The sequence below is a fragment of the Rhinopithecus bieti genome, unplaced genomic scaffold (genome assembly GCF_001698545.2).
Source record: "Rhinopithecus bieti isolate Rb0 unplaced genomic scaffold, ASM169854v2 scaffold_1251, whole genome shotgun sequence".
NCBI classification, from domain to species: Eukaryota; Metazoa; Chordata; class Mammalia; order Primates; family Cercopithecidae; genus Rhinopithecus; species Rhinopithecus bieti.
In genome coordinates, this window is record NW_016803325.1 from 913,775 (window position 1) to 925,971 (window position 12,197).

The 12,197-nt window shown below is 46.3% G+C and overlaps 1 protein-coding gene across 2 annotated transcripts in view; it reads left to right on the forward strand.

Annotated features, from left to right (window-relative positions):
- Positions 1 to 6,909: 6,909 nt before the first annotated feature.
- ARHGAP31 (Rho GTPase activating protein 31) overlaps positions 6,910 to 12,197 on the forward strand; it is a 130,559-nt gene continuing 125,271 nt past the window's right edge. The window contains exon 1 of one of the 2 annotated variants that reach the window (XM_017875399.1): positions 6,910 to 7,540. In XM_017875399.1, the coding sequence (XP_017730888.1) occupies positions 7,441 to 7,540 (100 nt within the window). In that variant the 5' untranslated portion in view covers positions 6,910 to 7,440. The remainder of the gene's footprint in view (positions 7,541 to 12,197) is intronic. The other variant, XM_017875404.1, reaches the window with a different exon arrangement.

Here is a 12,197-nt window from a genome sequence, read left to right on the forward strand (position 1 = left end):
CCTCCTGAGTAGCTGGGATTACAGGCATGCACCACCACACTCGGCTTTGCATTTTTTTGTTGTTGTTGAGATGGAGTCTCGCTCTGTCACCCGGGCTGGAGTGCAGTAGCTGGATCTCAGCTCACTGCAAGCTCCGCCTCCCGGGTTTACGCCATTCTCCTGCCTCAGCCTCCCGAGCAGCCCAGACTACAGGTGCCCGCCACCTCGCCTGGCTAGCTTTTTGTATTTTTTAGTAGAGACGGGGTTTCACCATGTTAGCTAGGATGGTCTCGAACTCCTGACCTCGTGATTCACCCGTCTCGGCCTCCCAAAGTGCTGGGATTACAGGCTTGAGCCACCGCGCCCAGCCTGCCTGCCTTCTTTCTTTCTTTTCTTTCTCTTTCTTTCTTTCTTTCTTTCTTTCTTTTTCTTTCTTTCCTCCTTCCTTCCTTCCTTCCTTCCTTCCTTCCTTCCTTCCTTCCTTCTTTTCTCTCTCTTTCTTCCTTTCTTTTCTTTTCTTTCTTTCTTTTCTTTCCTTCATTCTCCTTTTCTTTCTTTCCTGCCTGTATTATTTCAAAAGACATAACTTCAAGTTCAGAAATTTTTTCTTCTAGCCTATTGTTGAAGCTCTCAATTGTGTTTTTTATTTCCTTCATTATTGTATAATGACCTTCTTTGTCTCTTTTTACAGCTTTTAACTTGAAGTCCTTTTTGTCTGATAAAAGTATAGGTACTCCTGCTTGCTTTTGGTTTCCATTTGCATGGAATATCTTCTTGGTTGATGTTCTTGCATGGAATTCTCCAGCTCTAGAATTTCTGTTTGGTTCTTGTTTATGATATCTATCTCTGCTGAAATTCTCATTCAAATTATGAATTGTTTTCCTGATTTTACTGAATTGTCCATTTGTATTATCTTGTATTTCACTGAGTTTCCTTAAGACTATTATTTTGAATTATTTCTCTGGCATTTTGTATATTTTCCTTATGATTGAGGTCTGTTACTAAACAATTACTATATTCCTTTAGGAGTAATATGTTTTCTTATTTTCATGGTTGATATGTCCCTACATTGATTTCTATGCATCTGGTTGAAAAGTCACCTCTTCTATTTTTTTGGAGAAGATTTTATAGGGAAAGACTTATTTGTGTGAATGGGTCTTGGGTGTCAGTTTGGTGGGGTATGTTGACCTTCACTGTAGGTGGACACAGTCATATAGTCTCAGTGTAGTTTCTTCAGCTGTAATCCATACTAGTGGCATTTGCAAGTTTCTCAGTGGCCTAGGCGGAGAGAGTTTGTGGTGACCGTGCTGTGGTTTTGCCAGGAGTGGGCTTGCTGGGCTGTTTCTCAGGTTGAGAGTACATGTATACATGTGATGAGTTTGTCAGTTTGTGGTCTGGCTCACTAAGGTTGGGGCCACAAGGCTGTTACTCTGGCTGGGAGCATAGACTTGTGGTTGTTCAGTCAGTTTGAGTGCATGCCTGCCAGGAGTGTTCTTCAGTGTTGGGATGCAGGTATACAGCTGCTTGGCTGAGCTGGGAATATGTCTGCCACGGGTAAATGGATGGGGTGTTTCTCAGGCCCAGAACATGGTGCAAGGCTGCTCAGCTGGTCTGAGGGTGGGCCTGCCAGGGATGGTCCATGAGGCTCTTTTTCAGTCCTGGTACATAGGTGCAGGGCTGCTTGGCCAGCCTGTCTGCAGCGGGCAATCCATGGGGCTGTTTTTCAGGCCCAGGATACAGCTACACAGCTGCTTGGTTGGCCTTGGGTGTGTTGCCAAGAAGTGGCCCATAGGAAACTTCTCAGATTTGGGACACAGGCGTGAGGCTGCTTAGCTGGCTCATGGGTGTGCCCACTAGAGGCAGCCAACTGGGTTGTTTCTCAGGTCCAGAATGCAAATGTATGGCTGCTTGTCCATCTGGGGAGTGTCTGCCAGTGGCAGCCCATGGGGCTATTTCTCAGGTCTGAGACATGGACTTTTAGTGACTTGACTGTTCTGGGAACATGCTCACCAAGAGTGACCTTCAGGACTATTTCTCAGGCCCTTTTAGGGAGTGCAGGGCCACTGGGCAGGCTGGGGCATGGTAGGGTAGAGGCTTTGGGGATACAGCGGGGCTGTTTCTCAGGTCCTGAGCATGGATGTGTAGTCACTTCACTGGCCTGGGAATGTATCAGATGCTTAGAGGCTCGGGGGCCTCTCCCACTCAGGGAAGGATATGTAGCGGTTTGGCTGGCTCATGGGTGGTTTCACCCTGAGCAGAACTGGCAGACTGTTCCTCCTTCTAGAATTGCGGTGGCAGGAGTTGGTTTCCCTGCTATGTAGGACCAGAGTCACAGCTGATCCTTGGCCCAATCTCCATACAACTGGGGTTGTGGCATTCAGCCACCCATGTGGGCTTGGTACAAGGAAGATGGAGCCCCAGTACTAGGGAGGTGCAGTGGCTAGTGGCCATCAGAGCAGGTCACACTCCAGAAGTAGCTCTGGTCTCAAGATGGTGCCGTGCTGCAGCAGCTTGGCTCACAGAGGGTGGGTGTGGATGAGGAGTGCATACGTTGTGCTCTTAATCAGGGCCACGTCGCTGTGTGAATTTCCATCAGCTCTCCCAACTGGGCTCAGGGCTTGTGAGGACTGTGGAATTCTCCTGTTGTAAAGACTGTAGGCTGGGCCTTGTGGCTCATTCCTACAATCCCAGCACTGTGGGAAGCTGAGGCAGGCAGATCGCCTGAGTCCAGGGTTTTGAGACTAACCTCTGGCAAGATGACAAAATCCCATCTCTACAAAACGTCAGCCAGGCATGGTGGTGCATGCCTGTAGTCCCAGCTACGCAGGAGGCTGAGGTGAGAAGATCACTTGAGCCAGTGAAGCCACAGTTGCAATGAGCTGAGATCACACCACTGCACTCCAGCCTAGGTGACAGAGTAAGATTCTGTCTCAAAAGTCCCTCCTGTCTATGAGCTGATCTGATTTGGGCAAAAGAGATGGGGATGCAAAGGCTCAGTACCTTCATGCTGCCTTCCTGGACTTCCAATCACCGCAGGTCCATCTCCACTCCCCCACTGCACTGCAGCACTCTCCTTTTGACACTTCAGTAAAATCTTAGCTGTTTATTTGTTGCCTGGGTCCTTTATTGTCAAGGGGATGAATGCCAGGCATCTCTAGTCAATCATCTTGCTTTTCTATATCTCTTTATTTACAGGAGAGAAAGTTGTTACCATCCCTGGTGATGAAGGAAACAGCACATGTTGATAGGCATCGCTTCTCAACAAGTGCAAATAAGAGGGATCACAGGCAGCAACAGAATTCTGAGGTATCTCTGTGTGAGCAAAGAGCTTTTCTAGTAAATTGCACCATGATAGTCTGCTAAAGGTATAATTTACAAGATCACCAAATAGCTTCTCAATTAGTCTTTCTGTTAACATTCCTACACTATCTCCATACCAACATGTTTCTTAGGTAATGCTCAGCCAAACAGAAATCAGATTTTGGAACCAAATCAGATTTTCTTCCATAGACCCAGAAAAGACTCTGCTTAGAATAAGCAAGGAGAAAGAGAAAAAAATGGGAAGAGAAAGAGATATGTAGAGGAAGAAAAGATAAAGAAAAATTGGAAAAAAAAATCTAAAACGAGCACTAGATTCCAGTTTGGCATCTATCATAGGACATACTCAACATTAAGAGGAGGCAGAAAACAAATGGGGAGGGGGACAGCTTTCCAGCTCCCCAAATCAGGTTGTCACCATGTGACTTCATTATCTCGCTTGATATATTGTGAATTCATCCCACCATTTGGTGTGGATAATTATCATCAAGATAACCTTGAAATGCACATCACGTGTACATTTCAGATAAGGTTTGTTTAACCAGCACAGGAATAATAAACACCTTGCTAGGTGCTCAGTATTACCTCCACCTTGAACTCTTACAAACTTGAACCCAACTTAACATGAAGCAGGGATCAAAAGGTCCATCAGGCCATTCCAGGTTGAAAATCCTGTTAATGCCAGAGGCATTTGGGGAAATTCCAAGTAAAGCATAGAAGAATCTCAGGGCTATGTTAAGGTCACCAACTGGCCTCACTGGTTCACCTAGACAGCCCTGTTTTTCAACAAACTACATCTGCCAGGTTTGATGGTTATTATGGGGATTTTGTACATAGCTAAATTTATACTGTGAAGTGCTTTGAGAATTACTTATAAATTATTGTTTGCATACTTAACTGATAGCCTTCATTATGAGAAAGACCATATTTAATAAAATTTTATGTAATTTAAAATTAATTCAGATTTGAATAAAGTCTTGATTAATATTACTGTACCAATATAAACTTTCTAATTTTGATAATTATGCTCTCATTATATAAGATATTAATATTTGGGAAAGCTGGGTGAAGGGTATATGGGAATTCCTTGACTATTTTTTTGTAAATTCTGTCTTTTTTTTTTTGAGACAGAGTCTCACTCTGTTGCCCAGGCTGGAGTGCAGTGGCGCAATCTCGGCTCACTACCAGCTCCCCCTCCTGGGTTCACGCCATTCTCCTGCCTCAGCCTCCCGAGTAGCTGGGACTACAGGTGCTCGCCACCACCATGCCCGGCTAATTTTTTTGTATTTTTACTAGAGACAGGGTTTCACCGTGTTAGCCAGGATGGTCTCGATCCTCCTGACCTCGTGATCCACCCGCCTCGGCCTCCTAAAGTGCTGGGATTACAGGCGTGAATCACCGCGCCTGGCCTGTAAATTCTTTATAAGCTGGAATTACTTGAAAATGAAACATTAAAATAAAGTTTTAAAATATTTAAAAAGGTAATTCACAGAGCTTCACAATTTCTCCATTATTTGCACCCAGAAAAGGGGCTCCTTCAGCCTCTCTCTTTTTTTTGTTGGCAAGATGATGAAATCCACCATAAGTCAGATGAAAGAATGAATGCAAAAGTCCTTGCTGAAGTAAACTGCTAAGCAAATGTTAATAGTGACCATTATAGTCCCATATGGAGCTGCTTCTCTATAAATAAAGGGAGGAACAAGCCATTATACCAAATACCCTACCAGATAGTCTCCAAGCAGTTTACAAAATGCTTGGAAATTGCTGCCCTAAAAGTAGGACTCGGGGAACTATTGAAAGGTTTTCAGCAGGCAGGCATATAACAACAGCAATCCTTCAGGATGACTCCTCAAGCTTTTAATACATAGGATGGAGGAAGTGGAGGAGATTGGACTCAACAAATCCCACTAGGAGTTACTTTAATAATTGCGGAGTGGATAGTCCTCACTGAATGGGCCTGGAAAGAAATAAACCAAACTGAGAGGCATGGTGAAGAGCTCATCCATCTGGGCGGGACTAGCTCGGAGGTGGAAGAGGAGGGAGACAAATGAGTCTGTGGTTACTTGAAGATGTTTCGCCAAGATGACTGGGGCAAATGCTTCTCAGTGTCACTGAAAGATGGAAAATTAAAAAAAAGGAAAGACAATTAATAGAGGTTCGGCTGCAAACTCAAGCGGCTGCAAAGGACAGGCAGGTGCAAAAGGGGGAAGACAGGTCATGAGGGCTGCAAAACTGCAAGGGTAGTCTCTCTAAAGAGGGTGCCTCCAAGGGGCCTGCCACAACTCAGCATCAGCCGTCCTTGCCATATGGGAATGCATTTGTGGTGTAACCAGATCTTCCATATTTTCAAGAGAAGCCAGAAATTCAGATCTTATATGAAATATCTTAACCTTTTAATGCTAGCTACTAATTTTAAAACATTTTAAAGCAGGATGTCTGCCAGCCAAGCACATCTATGGGCCAGATCTGGCAGGCTGGCTATCAAGTTGTGACCTCTGACACAGAGAAAATGTCAAGGGTCAAAGTTCATAGACTGTTAAGGTGATACATAGAGAGACAGTGACTGTAAAGGGATTCAGTACCTAAAATGCTACAGATGCAGCTTTGCCAGCAATCTGAGTTGTATGACATACACCCCTACCCTTCAAGCCTGTCTATGGATTTGAGTTTATGCAGAAGTTTCATCTAATCCTCAAATGGTTAAATCACAAGAATTTGAGTGCTTTCTGTGTGCTGAGTACACAGAAGTTAAAGAATTTAAAATCTAACTGGAGAAGGAAAAAACATGCCCTCTTGAAACAACTTGAAACAAATTGTGAAACAACCTGGGAGACTGCTTTCTTCACATTTAAGGTGTCAGAGGCACCTTAAATCCTGGTTTGTCCCCCCCAGATCACTTCCATTTAGAAAACTTTGCAGTAGTGTGTGTGTGTGTGTGTGTGTGTGTGTGTGTGTGTGTGGCTTGAATTTGTAACCAGAAATCTGATTTCCTGGGCAGTGTTTACAAAGCTGCAGCCTCTCTTTGCCCAGGGGTATCTTTACCCAGCCTGGGGTGGGAGTGAGCTGAGGTGGGGGTGCACGGACGCTGCAGCAGAGGTTGGCATGGGAGTGGCCGGCGTGAAGCCACTGCCTGTCAGGTTTCTCCGCTGGAGTCCCCTCTTTGTCTCTGTCATTACTCTTCAAGTGTTTGCGCAGCAGACAGGCGGGCACCGAAATATAAAGTGTCAAAGATACGATGACAATGAGGATAAAACCAGGGCAGAGGGTTCTGAAAGTCCCATCCAGCACGGTCCCCGCAGAATGCCAGCACAGCTCCCGCCGCTTCAAAGAGCCGGCTCGGCGGGGCAGGAAGCGGCGGCTGCGGCTGCGGGTCCTGCGAGGAGAGCGCGATTTCCTCCGGGGCTGCCCAGTTATCTCTGGAGTCGCAGAACGGCTCTCGGGAGAACGCGTTCTCTACCCCCACCCCGTGCTCCTCAACCCACCCACCTACTTCCTCCAGCTCCACACACTCACAAGCACGGAGCTGCCAAAAATTTCCACCCTCCGCCCCCCTCCCTAGCTAACTTCCTTCCAGCGTTTCCTGAGCTGGATGATCCTAGGATTTGTAAGACAGGAAAAAAAGGAAGGCGTGAGGGCGGGCAGGAGGGACAGGATGCTTGTTTTTCGCTCTACCAAAGCCGACTGAAGGCGAGACAGCGGGCCCAGGGCGCAGGACCCACCGCAGCCCCTTGGGCAGTCTTCTCACCCCGCGTCTGTGTCCTCTCCGGGGCACTTAAGAAGGCGGGGGGAGAGCTTGCCCTGCCTCCGAAGCGGAGGAGGAACACCCGAAGACACCGCAGGAGCCTGTGAAAGTCCCTGGGACTCCAAGTGAGGAAGTGACACTCCCAGGCGAGCCGGCCCGCGGCTGCCAGTCTGACGGCCTCGGCACGGCGGCCCCGGAGCGGCGCGGGGTGGATCTCAGGCTCTGCCGGCCCGCGCCCCGCGGGGTCCATGCGCAGGGCCCCCAGCCCAGGTTCTTCCATCTTCCGATGCGGCCCCCCAGAGCCGCGGGGCAGCCGGTGATCTAGCCCGGGAGCCCATCTTACAGCGGTGCCAAGCAGAGGGGCGGCAGAGACGGAGGGGCAGCCTCTTTGGGACTAACTCATGAAGAACAAGGGTGCCAAGCAGAAGTTGAAACGAAAGGGAGCCGCCAGCGCGTTTGGCTGTGACCTGACGGAGTATCTGGAAAGCTCGGGACAGGATGGTAATGTGCCTTGGCCTTTCCTCCACTTTTTTTTGTTTGAGGGAGAGATGGACTCTCTGGAGTTGTGTTAGAGTCTGTTCACAAGTTAATGTATTCCAGGCCTGTGCGCTCATTGTCCTTTTTTTTTTTTTGAGAACAGAAACGATTCTTAAGGTGCACAGCGCTGCCGTCCCGACTCGCGGAGGCTGCTGTGTCAGTCCTTCCGTTTGTCTCACACAAGCTGTTAATGGGTGGTACTGCCGCAAGTTTACCGGGCCACCTCAGGGGATGGGGGTGGAGGCTGCAGAGGTCCCGATGCTAAATCTGGCTTGTTGGAAGGGAGGGAAGAGGGGTGGACATGTGGGATGGTGATCAGTGGGCTTCCCTGGGTACAAAATCAGGACCGCCTTAGCTGTCCCTCCTGGGCTCTCCAATTTCGTCTGCTCACATCTTTTTTTATTAATGTGTTAGAAGGCAGTTGGGGTGGGTGGTGGGGAGGATCCTAATTGGGGAGTGGTTGCGCAAACATTTCTGATTTTCTGAGCTGATGCCAAATATATAGTACCTCCACCCCCTTTCCACACCCCCCCCAAGACCTTTTCCCTCCTCTTGGCTTTCAGATTAACATTTAGTGTGTCAGACAAGAAGAGTGTTGTAAAAAGGTCAGAGGGCCTCGATTTTTAAATAGTTGAGGGTAAGTAGAGAAAAGGAAAACTTCTCTGTTTTCAAGGTCAGAAACGGGAGGGGAGGAGTTGGGGATGGGGGAATCCAGCGGAGACAATTTAAACATTTGTTGGGGAAGGCGGAAAGAAAACACCATCTACATTACAATAACAGCGTTTGAGCTTAGAAGTGTTTAATCATAGGAAAGTTGGAAAATTGAGCATTAAATGACTCCTTTTGTAAGGTTGACTGGTTTTGCACTTACCCATGACAAAAAGGCCTTGTCTTCAGAAGCTTCAGCGAGAGGGAAAATAGCCTACTATATGGGCCATGTGTTTATACATAGATAGATACAACAAAGGGGAAAACATAAGGGCTGTGTAACTGTGCAGAATAATTCTGCCTCCAGGAAAATAATCTCAAAAACTATTTGATTAGTCCATATCGAATATGCATTTCAAAAACAGTGCGATGCTTTTGTTTCACTTCCGTTTTTTTGGGAGACTCAGCACCACCTAGTAATTTGCAGTGGTGTGATATTCCTGTGGTATTCTAGAGTTCAGTGTGCTGTGTCATTAGGACAAATAGCTTAGGATTTTAGAGCTTGGAGAACCACAAGTTTCAAAACTGACTCTTTTGAAATTGATGCATGACTGAACAATTCGTTGAATCCTCACCAACCATCTGGAGAAGTAGATTTGAGATAAAAATCACTTGGTTTGAGTTTTTTTGAGCGTGAGAGAACTCTTAAGTATGCCTCTTAGCCACTGTTGTCAGAAGTTTACAATGAAATGCTTCCCTTCACCTGTTTTTGCAGGGGCCTTCAAGTTAACCTCCAGGTACACTAGGAATGCTCCTGCGATGCCACCTTTCACCATGCGGGTGTTATTCTGGCCCCTCCCTCAAAGCTATGAGAGTTGCATAGGGGTGCTTGCCAGCCCTGTTCATTCTTACAAACTAATAGATCATAGAATGAGCCAGAACCCCAGGGTTCTGTGAAGATACCTCAAAGGCAGCTTTAGGCAGCTGTTCTTTCACCTGCTTTATATTTTGGGCTTCTGCATATGTTTCATTTAGACAAAAAAAAAAAAAGGAAAGAGACTCCTGCTTAAAAGAATAGCAAACCAGTACCCAGGGTTCCCCACCCACCCTGGGGAGGAGGAAGAGAAGCCCAGAGGGGTAAATTGGCCTGCCTAAGGTCATACAGCTAATCATCAGGGATCAGAGGGCCCTCCCTGGCCTGTTAGGTTCCTCTGCCCTCCCTGGCTTCTATGTCTAAGCCAACATTCTCTTCTAATGATATTTTCCCCCTAAATTGAAAGCAGACAGCCCTGCTACAGGATCAGCAAACTTTCAAGACTGAGCATACCTGATGAGAGTTCAGCTTTGAAAGGAAAGGCAACTGACCCACTTAATGATCCACACACTGTTTTTGTGCTACACGGAAATTAGGCATGCATAATATACTGCTTATGTAAATAAGAGTAATTAGAATTTATTTTTTCCCACAGCTAAAACTAGTTGGATAGGTTTTTTCCGTATATTTGTCATAGTGTAGCATCAATGAACAAAGTTAGTGCTAATGGTTTTCTCTAAAGTAATGTTGCTTCTTCCTGGACTCTCTGAAACATGTATTGGTTTACAGACAAAGCCTGGACTCTGCTTCTGGGAGGAAAAGCTGAGCTGGGCACTGGTCCTTTGCCCACCACCTTGGAAGATCAGCCCAGAATGCTGAGGGTGACAAGTCAGTGTGGTAACTGGGAGCCAGGGGGCTGGAGAAGGGCTCTCTGGACTAACATCATGGTTACTGAGCTTTGAAGGTCAAGGATGGTGCAGTGGACCTGCACTGAGATAGGAAAAATAGGTTCGGGTCTGGGAGTACAAGGGGAGAAGGGAAGACCAAAGATTTAGGGACTCAAAGAGAGCCCCTGTCCTTGGACAGGGAAGGAAAGCCCTGAGCTGGAGTGGAGGACAAAGCAGGGTGACAATGAGCTATGCTCAGGGCATCTGAACTTGGGGACGCCACACGCCTGAGTGGGAACTCTGGGGAGACAAAGGCTGAAGACAGAGACTGAATGTCGTATGCTTCTGTAATTTGCTGAGGCTCAGCCCTGCTACTTTCAACTGGAGAAATCTGACAAGGCCGGGTGTGTGGTTTACAAATAGGTGTTCAGGTTAGGGCAGACATTGCTCAGGGCCAGTTGTCAACCTTAATCTTTGGGAAGCTGATGAAAAACAGAAACCCTTTCCTTAGAATCACACACACACACACACACACACACACACACACACCATGTATGCAATTTCTGCAGGTATCTACACAGATGCCAATTTCAGACCCTGCTCTGATCACCCCTCACTGGCTACAGGGGGCCTGATATCCAGGACCAATTTTCCCTCTTCTTTGACCACTTTTCTCTAGCCTGGTAAGAAGGGAGCAATGAACACTCTTAGCCTGGTAGGAACACTCAAGAATGGCATGAAGTGGCTCCTGGCAGACTTGCCCAGAGCTGTTGCACTTCCCCTCCAACACAGTGGCTGCTGTCCCCAACCCCCAGCACTCCCCTGGGAACCAGCTAACTTTCTCTTCCTGTCTGGAATAAAGGGAGATCATCCCTTCCTTACTGCTGCTGCTGAAAATAGTATAGTTTTCTTTTTCTTTTCTTGACCACTGAATAAGAAGGCCCTTGCTTCAGCTGTATAATGAAAACCACATCACGTTCCTGCCTAAGGTTGGAAGGTTGTGGGTGAAGCTCTGCAAGGTCATAATGTGCCCATGGTCGTTTGCTACCTCTCCTTTATACGCCAAGTGTTCTGGGTCTTCTAGTAGAGCTTGGAGATGGTTGGGGCCAGGAGCCAAGAGACAAGTAAGAGAGTGTTATAGGGAAAATTGTCTTCTTTCTCTGGGTTGGCTTTACTTTAATGGCTGAGGATTTTTGGCTCCTCTGAGCAAACTTGTTCATTTTACCCACTCCCTGGTAAAAAGTGATACCGAGCTTCCAAGTTGACAAAGAAAAGAAGGGGCGACGATTGTGCCGAAAAGGGCTGCAGCTACCTGCGGCCTCTTCATTGCACCAACTGTGCCCAATGCGTGCCCAAAGACAAGGCTATTAAGAAGTTCCTCATTCAAAACACAGTAGAGGCCACTGCTGTCAGGGACATTTCTGAAGCAAGCGTTTTCACCGCCTATGTATTTCTCGAGCTGTATGTGAAGCTACATTACTGTGTGAGTTGTGCCATTCACAGCAAAGTAGTCAGGAATTGATCTCATGGAGCCTGCAAGGACCAAATACTCCCACCCTGATTTAGATGTGCCCGTGTTGTCCTACGGTCTCCACCAAAGCCCATGTAAGGAGCTGAGTCTTTAAGGGCCGAGGAAAAACTGTCCTCTCGAGAAAAATAAAATGAAAGTTGCACTTAAAAAAAATTAAAAGGTGATATTGCTTGCTCTGGCCCCATGGTTCTCAGTGATGGCAACGCATTAGAATTACCTGAGAGCTTTAAGAAAAAAATGCTGATGCTCAGACCCCTGTAAGAACAATGAAATCAGAATCTTTCCTAGAATATGTGGATACATAGGCAGGGTGGTAATCTCTGCTCAGATTACAGACCATTTTCCCCTGGATAAGCAGCCTTAGCCATTCAGAATGCACCTTCTGAATGTTTGATAAGAACCGTCAGCCTTTTTATTCCTAAAATTTTTTTCCTAGTTCTTACCGCACCGAAAAAAATACATTAACATATATATGACATATCTTTAATATATAATGTATATGTTTGATTTGAGGCATGACAGAGGGAGGGTTTGTAACAAATAGGTGCCCATTACAAATACGACTTCAACCTTGATGAGAGTAAGCCCTGGTATTTCAAAGAACAAGGACAAGGCAATGGGAACTTTTAGATGTGACTCTTCTACATTTCTGAGGCTAAATGATTCTCTTTCTTTGTTTATCTATTTATTTAACAAATTTTTTTTTTTTTTTTTTTTTTTTTTTTTTTTTTTTTTTTTTTT